Source organism: Letharia lupina (assembly GCF_014066315.1).
Source record: "Letharia lupina isolate WasteWater1 chromosome Unknown contig_7, whole genome shotgun sequence".
In the NCBI taxonomy this organism is placed as follows: Eukaryota; Fungi; Ascomycota; class Lecanoromycetes; order Lecanorales; family Parmeliaceae; genus Letharia; species Letharia lupina.
Window position 1 is genome coordinate 1,346,031 of NW_023502976.1, and position 12,934 is coordinate 1,358,964.

At 49.6% G+C, this 12,934-nt stretch overlaps 6 protein-coding genes across 6 annotated transcripts; 3 read left to right on the forward strand and 3 right to left on the reverse strand.

The window, feature by feature from the left end:
- Window positions 1-411: 411 nt before the first annotated feature.
- HO133_009670 (uncharacterized protein) lies at window positions 412-1,906 on the forward strand (the record flags this gene model as incomplete). The annotated part of the gene is made up of 3 exons (XM_037300531.1): window positions 412-528; window positions 579-1,212; window positions 1,263-1,906. The coding sequence occupies 3 exons, from the start codon at window positions 412-414 to the stop codon at window positions 1,904-1,906; spliced, it is 1,395 nt and encodes a 464-aa protein (XP_037154379.1).
- A 1,772-nt stretch (window positions 1,907-3,678) lies between these two features.
- Window positions 3,679-4,858, forward strand: HO133_009671 (uncharacterized protein; the record flags this gene model as incomplete). The annotated part of the gene is made up of 2 exons (XM_037300532.1): window positions 3,679-4,194; window positions 4,250-4,858. 2 exons carry the CDS (start codon window positions 3,679-3,681, stop codon window positions 4,856-4,858), a joined length of 1,125 nt encoding a protein of 374 aa, XP_037154380.1.
- Window positions 4,859-5,187: 329 nt separating this feature from the next.
- Window positions 5,188-6,558, reverse strand: HO133_009672 (uncharacterized protein; the record flags this gene model as incomplete). Its single annotated transcript, XM_037300533.1, has 1 exon — window positions 5,188-6,558. The coding sequence occupies one exon, from the start codon at window positions 6,556-6,558 to the stop codon at window positions 5,188-5,190; it is 1,371 nt and encodes a 456-aa protein (XP_037154381.1).
- Window positions 6,559-7,759: 1,201 nt separating this feature from the next.
- Window positions 7,760-8,866, reverse strand: HO133_009673 (uncharacterized protein; the record flags this gene model as incomplete). Its single annotated transcript, XM_037300534.1, has 3 exons — window positions 7,760-8,164; window positions 8,251-8,718; window positions 8,762-8,866. 3 exons carry the CDS (start codon window positions 8,864-8,866, stop codon window positions 7,760-7,762), a joined length of 978 nt encoding a protein of 325 aa, XP_037154382.1.
- Window positions 8,867-9,937: 1,071 nt separating this feature from the next.
- On the reverse strand, window positions 9,938-10,259 carry HO133_009674 (uncharacterized protein; the record flags this gene model as incomplete). Its single annotated transcript, XM_037300535.1, has 2 exons — window positions 9,938-9,983; window positions 10,036-10,259. The coding sequence occupies 2 exons, from the start codon at window positions 10,257-10,259 to the stop codon at window positions 9,938-9,940; spliced, it is 270 nt and encodes an 89-aa protein (XP_037154383.1).
- A 283-nt stretch (window positions 10,260-10,542) lies between these two features.
- Window positions 10,543-12,604, forward strand: HO133_009675 (uncharacterized protein; the record flags this gene model as incomplete). The annotated part of the gene is made up of 2 exons (XM_037300536.1): window positions 10,543-10,761; window positions 10,814-12,604. 2 exons carry the CDS (start codon window positions 10,543-10,545, stop codon window positions 12,602-12,604), a joined length of 2,010 nt encoding a protein of 669 aa, XP_037154384.1.
- Between the last annotated feature and the right edge of the window lie 330 nt (window positions 12,605-12,934).

Consider the following 12,934-nt stretch of genomic DNA (forward strand, 5'->3'; position numbering starts at 1 on the left):
GAGATGGTGAAGAAGACACAGGAGGAGAGACCAAGATGTCCCCAAAAGACACTTGATCCACGAGTTTGAGGCATATCCGGGAATCAAGAGCATCAATCATGAGAGATGCGCAGCAGGAGCAATGCCATGATCATTCTTCAGTCATCATTTATTCGCCAAGAAGCCCCCAGTAACGACAGTCTTACTGTATGGAGAGTCACTGAACATTTGCAACAGCCTCAACTGCTACTGATTCATCCTCGATCACGGAAAGGGATGCCGAAGTCCGAACCTGACCGAACGGCGCTAATGCCCCGCTAATGCGAACCTGTACAACCAAAGCTCCAGGCATTTGTTTTGAATCCATGAGTGGTGCGACCACGAAGCTGGAGAGACCACCTCTGCTCCAAAATGCTCCACCTGCAATAAATCATGTCGTCGACAACGGTGGGCCTGCTCACCTCATACGCCGAAAAGACCAGATGGACGCCAACTCAGGCCAGTAAAGATGCCAATCGGAAAGCTCTTCAGGACAGCTCCTGGGCTGATGTTAGCCGCCTCCGCTTCCTCACTACGTACTGAACTAATGTAAGTGGCAGGGGCTTCGAGGTATCGCTGCTGTTTTTGTTATGTTCAGCCATATGACCCTTGCTTTCGCCCGCTACATAGTCAGACCTGCCGACGGCGAGCACGGGCCCTCACAATGGATGCAAAGACCTATCCTTCGACTCGTTGGCCAAGGTCCTGCCTGGGTTGCTTGCTTCATCATACTCTCTGGTTTCGTCAACTCGCTGAAGCCTATCAAGCTAGCCAGGCAGGGCAATATCGAAACAGCAATATCCAACCTTGCCGTGAGCGCGTTCAGAAGGTCCTTCCGTCTCTTTCTTCCAGCCGCCGCAGCTACAATCATCAGCTGGTTCATCTGTCAATTTGGCGCATATGAAATAGCAAAAAACTCGGACGCCTATTGGCTGCAGATTACAAGCCCGGGAATAAGCCCCTCGTGGGGACAGGCCATTATAGATCTTGTGTATGCCATCCGAAACACCTGGCTCTACAATCCAGAAAATCCTTACGACCAGCCTCAATGGGCTCTCATGTACCTTCTGCAAGGCTCTATGTTCGTATTTATGGCTTTGCTCGCGACTATCAACCTAACACCTCGATTTCGAGTGATGACCATGATGATCTGCTGGTTCTGGTCGTGGAATTGGGGTATAAGGATCGGTGACCGTACGGACATCCGTTTGAATGAATGTCCCTCGCTGACCCTCTCTTCTTAGCAATGGTTGGTGTAAGCTGTTTTGTTGGCATCCTGCTCTCTGAGCTGAATAACTCTGAATATCCTCTCCGTCTGTCGCCACTCTCACCCTTCTTCGCACCACCAATGGCGCTCGTAGCACTCGTCTTGATGTCGTTTCCCTCCGAATTCCAGCCTTGGGCCCAATGGTCCAATTTCCTCCTTGAATGGTTCCACAGAGTGTCGCCCGAAAACGCTGAACTTAGTCGCTTCTGGCCAACGATCGGCGCCCAGCTACTCTGCCTCACTGTCGTGCTTTCCCCGCACATACGCCGTGGTCTCAGTCATCCGTGGTTGCTCTGGCTTGGCAAGGTCAGCTTCCCGTTGTATCTGTTGCATGGCTCGTTCATGCGCAGCCTACTCTCGTGGCTGCTATTCGCAAGAGAACACCTAGTGGAATTCGAAGAGCACAATGGCGACCAGAGCTACATTGTCATGAAATACCCATTGCCAGGCTACACGACCTTCATCATCGTGATGCCGGTTTTCTTTGTCATCTTGTTTACAGCGACACATGTATGGGCGATGAAGGTCGAGCCGCAATTCGGGCTCATCACTAAAAAAGCGGAAGATCTCATGTTTGGGAAACAGGAACGGCCTCCTGCGTTGCCTGTGCGGCATGATTAGAAGGTATGTTCACGGCCATGATGCGCTTGATCTAGAGTGTTGGATATATGGGGATTGACTGGTTTGGTTGGGGTAGAGTGATTGCGTACACAGTATGATATAATGTTTCGTCTACGGGTACTCGCATCACCTATGCTCATATGAGTATTTGACGGTACCAAAAGACTGTAAGCATATGATGCATGTTTCCGCCGTGTTTGTTACAAGCACGCAGTTTTCCCCAGGATTAACTTGGCACTCTTGGTTGCTGGCCTGCTTATTTTACACATTTATGGGCATCGGGCCAGATAACTCTGACAATGCATGTGCAGAAGCATTCCATACACAGTATGGTTACAGACAAAAAGTCGTCCACGGTACTGATGTTGTAAGCATCCTACCCTCACGACTGCCACCTTTCCCATCGTGCTTTAATGTACCTATCTCGGAATTGTCGACAGTATTCGCGCCAAAGTATCATGTCACCTGCACGTTTCGGAGTCATTGTGGCCTTGTTGAGGCAAAAGCCCCAGATTATACAACAGATCTGGGACTTGGGACTGGCCTACTGCGCTCGAGACAGGTCTTGCGGCTCAAAAACCAGGGTTCGATTAGTGTAGGGAGATGTTGCTCCGAAATGTGCACTCACGGAACGTGCCCCCAGAGACTACCACCAGATTGTTTTCAAAGCGTCTATTAGAAGTAGATTCGAGGTCGTGTCTACCAGGCTGGCCAATGCACACAGTGGAGAATTTTTACGTGGGAGCACATAGCGACTCGGGAACGAAGCCAGGAATGGGAATACGGTATCTCCCTCCTTGTCTGCGAGTGACTCAATGGCAAGAATCTTCAGAAGCGCCAGATCCTGTACTGGACCAGTGGATCCCACTATCGTCACTCGACTTGGACTGCCAGACCTGTGTAGAAGAGTAGCCATCTGCGCTTCCCCGTCTTACCGTACTGTTCTTCTTCATCGCCGAAGCAATGAGAGCAGGTCCAAATCCATCTAACTGGGTCGATACAAATAGTGCTACGGTCCTTGCACTGAGCAGAGATCGAAGTGGCGTTGGGCGCATTACGAATGTGCTGTCCAGTCAAATATGAGAGTGCAGGGCAAGCATTCTTTTGCCAATTTGCTCCGATTCTGGCGCAAGAGAGTCAACTCGGCAGGCCTGAGTCCTGAAAGCTTGGAGCCTGAGGCCTCGACTTCGGATGCTTTGAGGAGAAGATGAAGAGGCATGGGCAAAGGAGACTGGAGAGGGCACGGCATTGTGCGATTCCACAGACGCTGTTACAGCAGATTTTGATCTAGTGAGGCTGCGGCTATTGTGTGACATTATCTCGACGAAACGACTGCAACAAAGACCGGACAAATTGAGACAGACCTGAGACAGGTAGATTGATAATTATGTAGAGCAACCTTTTTCTCCAAATCGCATTGTCATTCAAAAGGACAGTACACGTCACTCCCTTGTGGAAGTCTTCTCTTTTTTGTTGTCATCAACAATGAAGCCTGAGCCGAGCACATTCGTTGGTGCACGTGGAATGTGGACTGTTTGTATCGTGGTATCCAAGGATCAAAGGAAAGAGGCGCTAATTCCTGAAGTAGCCTAGTGCCAGATTAGGACGACAACACTGAAACAAAGGGGTGTTTTGTCCGGCTCAGCAAAGTGGCGGAGTACGTAAGACCCTCCTCTTCCTCTTCTCTACAACTAGACACCTTCCACCAACCATCGTGTACTACAACCAGATCATCACCACATACTGATTTCAAATTCTGCCATACAGCAATCATGTTGCTGTCTACTACTCTCCTCTTCGCCACCTCCTCTCTCGCCTTCCTCATCCCTGAAATCAACACTGAAGACCAACCCAAATCCGACATCCTACCAACTTTCATCGAAACGAACAGCCGAACGGTCAACTTGGACTGCTCGACTTGCCCATTTGCACTCAGCAGCCAGCGAAATGGCGCTCATGAGTGGACTGACGACGTTGAAAGCGAGCTCGAGATGAAGTTCGGGACTGAAGGCAAAACCCTCAAATTAAATGGCGTCCCGTTCTATCCTATGTCCAACCCAACCATCCCACCTACCCTTTACGTTTCACAGAGCAAAAAGGATGGCCAGTCATCGAACATGGAGGGCTACGACGGCAACTTGAGACTCAGCTACAGCATGGAGTATGAAGAGAAGAAGTTCGAAGACAACTCTCTCGTCACTGTCCTCATGACTGTCATGGGCCTTGATGGCCAAATGATTAAGGTCGAAAATATCGAGGTCACAGCCATCAAAGAACAGGACGGAACAGTACGCCTCCACCCCATTCATCCCTTTTCCAAAGCTTGAAGCTAATTGTATCCAGCTCATCCTCCACTCCACCAAGACCGTTCCCGTCTCTCCGGACTCCCCAGATGCCAAATGTGAGACCATCTTGTGCCGCGTCTTCACCAAGGTGATTACAGGCGTGGCCAAAGCCAAGGCTTCCGCCAAAACTGCCGGCCACAAGATGAAGTGTTTCTGTATGAAGTGCTTCCACAAGCTCACTGGGCACAAGAACCACCCGCACCCCCACCACAAGGGCGCAGGCAAGCATGGAATGCCTCACCGCCTTCCAGATGGCACCATGGAGCTCCCCGAGCTCTCCTCCCACATTCACTTCAAGCCTCACAGCCATGGCCACCATCACCATCACAAGGGCTTCGTCCACCGTATGGCTATGATTCTTAGGACTACCTTCAAAGTTGTCTTTGTACCCATCCTGATCGGTGTCGCTTTTGGTATGGCTGCTTCGGTCATCGGAATGTTGGTTGGCCAGGTGATTGTATTCTTATGGATGAAGTACAGAGGCACCTCTCGTGAGGCTGCTTACGAGCCATTGGACACTGATGAGAAGGAGGCACCACCTGCCTATCAGGATATCCACCAGGGTGCTGAGGCCCTTAACGAGAAGGAAGTCGATGCTAAGGCTTAGGTTGAAGGTTGGAGAATAGGTAGAGTCGTGTGGGTTGCAGAGTGCTCGAGAATTGGATTGTTCCACAATCCACTGCAGATCAGAAGACGTGCAGATGAATTGCAAGGACGAACAGCGACTTTCCTATGTTATGTTTTTGGCGTATTGTTTTCGTCCGCTTCAAGCAATTGTCACTCTCTTTATGTCAAGTACAGGCTCTAAGTGCGCTGGCGTTATTTCTAGAACAATTATATCATGAATCAAGTATCGATCTATCTCAAGTGGATCGGCTGGGTATCTTTCGTATTTGATGTCCTCCTCTCCTAAGGTCTTCAGAACCATGTCTCCACTCATTGCAAAAAAGCCCTGATAGCAGCCCATCCACCTAGCGCTCCAACCACAATCGCAAGTAACATCCCTCTACCCTCCCACGTAAGTCCCAAATACGCCGCAATACCCACCATAACCTCCTTCGTTCTCGCGGCCTCTCTTTGCTCCATCCATAATACGTTTAAGCCACAAGGTGGTACCAGCCGTACATCCGTCTTTGCCTCTCTTTCTTGCTCTTCACTAGGTTCCGGTATCGCCGCCGCAGGTATCGAGAACGAGCAAGCTACGGGCCGGTGATCACTCGTCGCCATCAGTGGTAGCGCTTTGTACCTTTGCACCTCCACCCTCGCTGCTGGGTTCATGGATTTCATCCAGGGCGGCATGTCGAGGTAGAGCACGCGATCGCACCAGCTGGGCCAGCGGTGTTTCGCCCATCTCCATTCCTTTCCGTCTGCGTCGCTATCGTCCTGTTGTTGGGAGGTTGCGGCCGAGCGCGCCTCGTCCGAATATTTGTACGTGGGCGGGAAATCGACCGGTGCTTCTTGGAGACCGTGACATGTTCTTCCGGCTCGCATCTCGCGCTTGAGTTGGTCGGATGGGAGGAGTCGTGAATAGTGCTGTTTGGCATTTGCGTCGCTGCTGGGTTGGGGCCAGGTGACATGGGCATCCGGTGAGGGCTTTGCGGACGAAGTGCGGTAGTTGAGGTCGCCAGCGACGATGAGCTGGGATGTCGGTGTGTATAGACCTGACATTGGGGGTATGGAGTCCTCGCCAGGCGATGCCGGAAGCAGAGGTTCGGTATCGTTGGAACTTTCTTGCGGCAGACGCTGTGCAGTGTTCTTCCGGACCGCAGTGGGAGAGACAGGCGTAAAGACGAGACCGCGAACTATATTCATCCAATCCTCGTTCCTGCGCTGCAACTTGTTTTCCATGGGAGCCAGATGCGCCGACACAAACGTCAATTCGAGCGTAGAGTCACCGATCGAATACCCCATCCGCACCCCCGCAGCCCCCTTATTCCCCATCTCATACATCCCCACTCCCACCCCCGCTGTCTCCAGCCACCGTACCTGCGCCGTTTGATCTCGAAGTACAAACACCATTATAGCAGTCATGCCAATGTTTCTGGTGATGATGTTGACGTAGCTCGCGTCGTCGAGGGAGGCTGCTGCAATGGTAACGGCATGGCGGAAAGGAGATAGGTAGGGGACGAGGTATGAGCCGCCGAGGAAGGAGTAGGCAATTGGGGCGATTTCTTGGAGGCAGAGGATGAGGATGTCGGGGGCGGTAGGGTTGGCGAGGGCGGAGAAGAGGTGGGTGGAGAAGATGGAGGGGTCAATAGTTTCGCGGCCACAGTTGAAGGTTACGACGTAGGGGTTGAGAGAGGACATTGCGAGTAGGGGCTTACGGTGGTGAAGGTGGAATTGAAGTATGGGATCGCTTCACGGTAACGCCAAGCTATCAAAAATGTACCTGGCCTCAACCCTCTACAAGGGCAGTCATAATTCAAAAGCAGGCCGATAAGTGAGCTTGCAAAATTGCCTTCGATTTTATCACTCCTCTTTCTACCTCACGATACAATGGCATAGCGGCAATGCATAAGCTTCTTTCGGTGTGGTTGGAAAGCTTTTCTGATCTATCTATCTAGAAGAGTGGGAAAATGTGGCCCGCAGTGATTGTAGCTAGGTAGGCCCTAGGCCCATTGGGCTGAGTGCTGTGTCACGCGATCAGGTGTTCCCATGTTCCCATGACATTTGCCCACAAAGACAGAGAAAGGCCATAACCCCCAAAGCAAGAAGTATGCACCAAATGGTAGTGGTGCTCTCCGTATGGTGAAATATTTCGTAATGGTAGCGGCACAATAGGAAGGTGATCTGGTGACAAAACCATACGTTGATATGGCAGTTCGAGGTGGCGGCGAGATCAGATCCCTGCTATCCAGACTGGCAGTACCCACTTGACTATTCAGATTTTGATTAGAATCCTATTTGAGGTTCGACGATACTCAAAATCAATCGCAATAAAGACGATCTCGTCTAGACCTCGAGACTCTGAAGGCTAAAGCCCGAGGAACTCTTGCAGAAGTTGAAGACCGGTATCTGAGATGGTATATCGGAGTGCTATGCTGACGACGGTGAGGCAATTTCGTCGTGGATTTCGAGGTAGATTCTGTTGTCCGGTAGAACTTCTCTGAGGAAGACACTGGTAATATTTGGTCGCTACGTCTGCTCTGTCTGGAATGGGAATTGTGTAGTCGCTCCTGAGAACTGTTTATGGTGGGTCGTTTTGAAGACGTTGAGGGGATCAAACGTTACTCGAAGGCTAAGCCTCCAGGTGCGCGGCATCCTCTGTCCCTCAAAAAAATTGTATACATTATTCATTAATAACTCGATTTCAACATATAAGACGGTTTGGTCGATTGGTTCGAGGCGTCCAAAGTATAGATATCGGCCTTGAGAGCTTCGTGCGTGTGCTCGTCTTCATCACTTTGAGACCTCTTTGGCGATCTAAAACCCGGATGGGCCCACCTAGGATGAGTTTTAGTCTTTTTCTTCGAAGAAACAGTACAAATATCGACATCTGCTTACCTATCTACAACTTTGCTTCTCCTCCACTAACAGCCCTAGTCCTATAGTTCCACCTGGGATGATGAATTCTGACATCTCTTCCTCCGACTTTGCTCTGCGCCTCTAAGACCACTTCCTTCGAAGTCAATGACACCAACTGGCCTCGATCATGGTGCTTGAAACCACTGTCGATTGGCCAACTTTCGACATCTTGACCCTTCTTCAAGCCTAGCGGATCACTGGCGTCAACATCTCCCTCGGGCTCATAGAACTCCGCTTGAGTCACGTGTTTCACGGCTTCAGCCCCTTTCAATGTAATTGGCTTTGGTGCAGACGATTTGGCAGTTGATACAGCCTTGCTGAAACGGCCAATCCAGGCGTAAACCTTAGGAAACTTCTCTTTCGAAATGAGAGAGTGAGGAAGGGCTCCCTTTAGCTCAAGAAGCCAATGAAACGGCCAGACAGCTAGACCGGGAGCACTCGTTAGCATGGATGCCCCTTGGACCAAGAAAAAACCAGACCTTCAATATCTGCCAATGAAGGCTTCTCGGTCTTCAGTACCCATTGTCTTCCATCAGCTAACAACCCTGTCTCAAGAAACACAAAAGCATCCCGTATATGTGTCAAAGCTTCCGGCCGCATGGCTTCAATGTTCTTTTTGTCCCAGCTTCTCCCAGTGTAGTCTTCTCGATCTTTCGTGAACTTTGGATCGTTCAACAAAGGCATATCCGTGGGAATGGCCTGAGCTGCGCGAACGAAGATACCTCCATCAATCGTCCAACTCTCGAGGAGCTTCTCTATAGCTTTCTGATCGGGCTGGGGAGCACCTAATGCGCCGGAGGGGAACTTTTCTTCAAGCTTGTGAAGTATAAGGCGAGTGTCGCAGTAAATGTCGCGCCCAATGGACATGATAGGGATCCGACGGTACTTCACACCCAGGGCATTGATGTCCTCGCGAGGAAGATAGACGGGTTGGATCTGGTCCTGTAAGCCAATAGCTCTAGGGAGAGCGCAGATTTTGGCATACGCATTGTCCATACTCAATGCCTCGGAGCGTGAGATACCAAATGACTTTGCGGGCGAAGGGGGAGAATGAGTAATGAAAGAAGACTATATCATTATGTGGAGCCATTGCGCCACTGGCAATTGATGAAAATCGAGTATGTTTTCGAAACAATGAATACAACCAAAAGATGCTATATTTCCATCATCGACACGAAGGGACATAGAGCAGATGTAACAGATATTGTTCCCACCGATATCGTCACCAAAACATCATACCGAGGTACTCGGATCTCGAACCGATTTCCGGATCTAACATCGGCATTTGGGAAACGCTGCCTTTGGGATCAAGGAGATGAGGGTCTTCTGAATGGAAAGGCGATATGCACTGTATATCTCCATAGCCTAGCAACAATACCGCATGTTTATCGTAAGAACCATTGAGAACGCGTCGAAACGTTCAAGGTTTTCCACAGCTTCTCTGAGAGGTCGGAGCAAGAATGGCCAATTCGGGCAGCTTGTGTAGACGATCGTATTACCACGTTTTATAGTAGGGGCTATCAAAGTTACTTCTACTTATAATAAGTAGAAATGCAATAAGCTACTAGTTCTTTGACAGCACCTCATCTATTTCGACTTATGAATAATAACTATTTCTTCTTCTTCTTAAATAGTCTCGTAGTAATGATACCGTGTTAACTACATTCGATATAGGGCCTTGGCGGATAGAAACGGCCGGAGAACGCCTCCCAGAGTTCCAATAGTGGCCCATGGCCACATAAAACACCTCCCAAAGCTATTGCAACGACAATAATACCTCAGCGCAGTCATTATAACTTCTGTCTGCATCACGGGATCCGTCTCTAAGTCAGACGGGCTGGAATCGCTGCTGTTTAAAGCCTTGGTTACCTTCTTGGTAAGTGGCGTCTGTCAGGGCGCGTTTAGGCTTCTTTCTGGCTATGACGCCTATAGGATTAGGCTTGACTATGATAGCGTGTTATATGTGTAGAAGGCTACTCTAGAGCGTGTAATAGAATACGAAATAAGTAGCTTATGGAGTGTTGTTGCTCCTCCAGAGGAGCAACTCAGAAGTCGTTTTTTTTCTACTTATCATAGGGCTGATATAGGGCTGGAGGGGTAAATAAGTGACTTATTTCATAAGTAGAAGTAACTTTGATAGCCCCTAGTTGCTTATGCTAAGTTATTTGCTCTTTTCATCACGGCCACGTTTGCTATAATACTCGTTCCTGGAGTCTTTGTCAGTGTCCATTGGCAACAATCCGGCCATAAATAGCTCACATCTTCTTATTCCTGTCTGCCTCAGTACCTTTCCCTTCCAAGCGATCCAGTGCCTCTTCAATTAAGCCAATATGCCCACGCAAAGTTCCTTCCAGTTCATCCATTCGAGCCTCGTGCTCCTCCAAACTGTAGATGTGATGTGAACGGAGAAGATAAGTTGAGCCCACGATCGCCGAGATGTTCGCGACGCCGAGGAGAAGCTGAGGGTTACGGAGGAAAGACATCTGCCCAGTTTGTTCAACAGAATATCCAAAGAAAAATTGTGTCGCGAAGTCTATGCAATTTGTGGTGTGATTGAATGAACCATCAGTCAATACTTGTACTTAGGTACATTCATGCATTGATCTTTAGATTTCATGCTTAGATTTCTAGCCGTAATCTTAGCCGTAATCTACCGCGACGCGACTTTCCGGCTTCCCAGCTGCATGCACTAAGTGATCTCGGTCAACAATGATAACTACATCCCAAAAAAAGCCTTAGCCGACAGCTCCAACCTCCTCGACACCAATGTCTTCCTCACAACCATTTTTTGCCTCTTCGCCCATCTCCCCCGCCGCGGGCCGCAGACGCAAGTCTCGATTCACCTACAAGCATCTCGCCCAACTTGCTCTCTCCTCTAACACCTGTCCGCTTCGAGTCATTGCCCACATAGACTTGGATGCGTTCTATGCACAATGCGAAGGTGTACGGTTATGCATTCCGGAGGAGCAGCCCCTCGCCGTTCAAGTAGGTCCTCTGCTGTACACTATTTCAGAAGCCAGCGCTGACACTGGATTAGCAATGGCAAGGCCTCATTGCGATCAATTACCCGGCCAGGAAGTTTGGCCTCAACAGGCATATTACTATCACGGAAGCAAGAAAACTTTGTCCGGACCTAATTATGCAACATGTGGCGACTTGGAAGGAAGGAGATGAGAAGTGGGCTTACCACAAAGATGCTTTCGCCCATATTGCCACCCACAAAGTTTCACTCGATCCATATCGGCTCGAGTCGAGAAGGATCCTGGCCTGTATAAAGGATGTGCTACCAGCACCGCCACTGCAAAGAGTCGAGAAGGCTAGTGTAGACGAGGTCTTCCTGGACCTGTCATCCCAGATACATTCTATCCTCCTCGAGAGATACCCAGAGATCAGTGGTCCAGCCCCATATGACGACCCAACCGAATTTCTGCCTCGGCCTCCCACTACAGCGCTCGATTGGAATACAGATGCTTTAGTGGATCTGGACTCTTTAGAAACAGAAGATGATGATCCCGATTGGGACGATATTGCTATATTGCTTGGATCTGAGATTGTACGCTCAGTACGTGCTGCTGTTCGAGAGCGACTGAAGTATACTTGCTCTGCCGGAATAGCTCGGAACAAAATGATTGCCAAACTGGGATCGGCGCACAAAAAGCCCAACCAGCAAACTATTGTACGAAATCGGGCAGTGCAGCAATTTATGGGCGGTTTCAAATTCACTAAGATTCGGAATTTGGGTGGAAAACTAGGCGATGAAGTGGTCAATAAATTTGGAACGGATCAAGTCAAGGAATTGCTCGCAGCACCTATCGAGCAATTGAAATCCAAGTTAGGAGACGACACCGGAACTTGGGTCTACCATATCATTCGCGGCGAGGATTCGAGCGAAGTTAACGCTCGGACGCAGATAAAGTCTATGCTCTCGGCCAAATCATTTCGTCCTACCATTAATACCTCCGAACAAGCAGTCAGATGGCTACGGATATTCGTAGCCGATATACAGTCTAGACTGGTGGAGGAAGGTGTACTCGAGAACAAACGGAGACCAAAAGTTCTCAGTCTACACCATCGTCAAGGCGCACAAATGCGGTCACGCCAAGCTTCTATTCCTAGTGGGAGGCCTATTGACGAGACCTTGCTCTTCGACATTGCCAAGAATCTTCTCGGCCAGATTGTTATAGACGGCAGAGCTTGGCCTTGTAGTAACCTACAGCTAAGCGTTGGTGGTTTCGAAGATGGGCCAACCGGCAATCGTGGCATAGGAAGCTTCCTGGTCAGAGGAGAGGAAGCCAAAGCCATGATGCCCAGTACCCGTGATGCTGATGGCTACGAATGGGGTAAGGAGAACGATGAGCCCGACAAGCGACGGAAACTCGATCATGGAGCGATTCAACATTTCTTCTCAAGGCAAGAAAGCCACGAAGAGGAACTCTCCGATGCTCAGAATGCGGATCTAGAAGAAGCGGATTCTTTGTCACCACAAGACACGGGTCCGGCTAAGCAAGACGAAGACGAATCGGTAATTACTCTGGATGAGATGGCTGGGAGGAGCGCAGGAGCCTCATTCCACCAGGCTCCTATAACGACGTATTTCTGTGATGGGTGCGGAAAGAAATTTCCGATGGCAGTTAAGGAGGAGCATGAAGACTGGCACTTGGCGCGGGAACTTCAAGCTAAAGAAAAGTCTATTTTTTCTCGATCAGATCCCCATAGGAGCGCTTCATCTTCAGGGTCCAACAAAAAGTCCGTGGTCGCCAAAGGAAGTAATGGCGCCATGCAAAAGAAGATGGAGAAGGGTCAAAGTCGATTGGCGTTCGGTACCTAATATCTATCCGTGACTTTTGGTTCCAACGGTGTAACGGCCATGACACATCTTATTAATGAGTATCAAAGAATCACCCGACATGTTGATCGATCGACTCTCACAAGTACCCTTACGACTTTAGAACACTCAACTACTGCCCAGATGAGAGTCCGTCACAAACGCATTAGGATACGGATACTTGTACCTATCACCGTGACCCGGAAAACCCCCTTGTTCAGCACCAACTCTAGCCCTGCACTCCGGGTAGACCATCCAACCGACGTCAGAGGGATCTGTGCATATTCGATGGTTCTTCACGATCTCCACAAGTCCGTGCTCTCCGGAAAATGC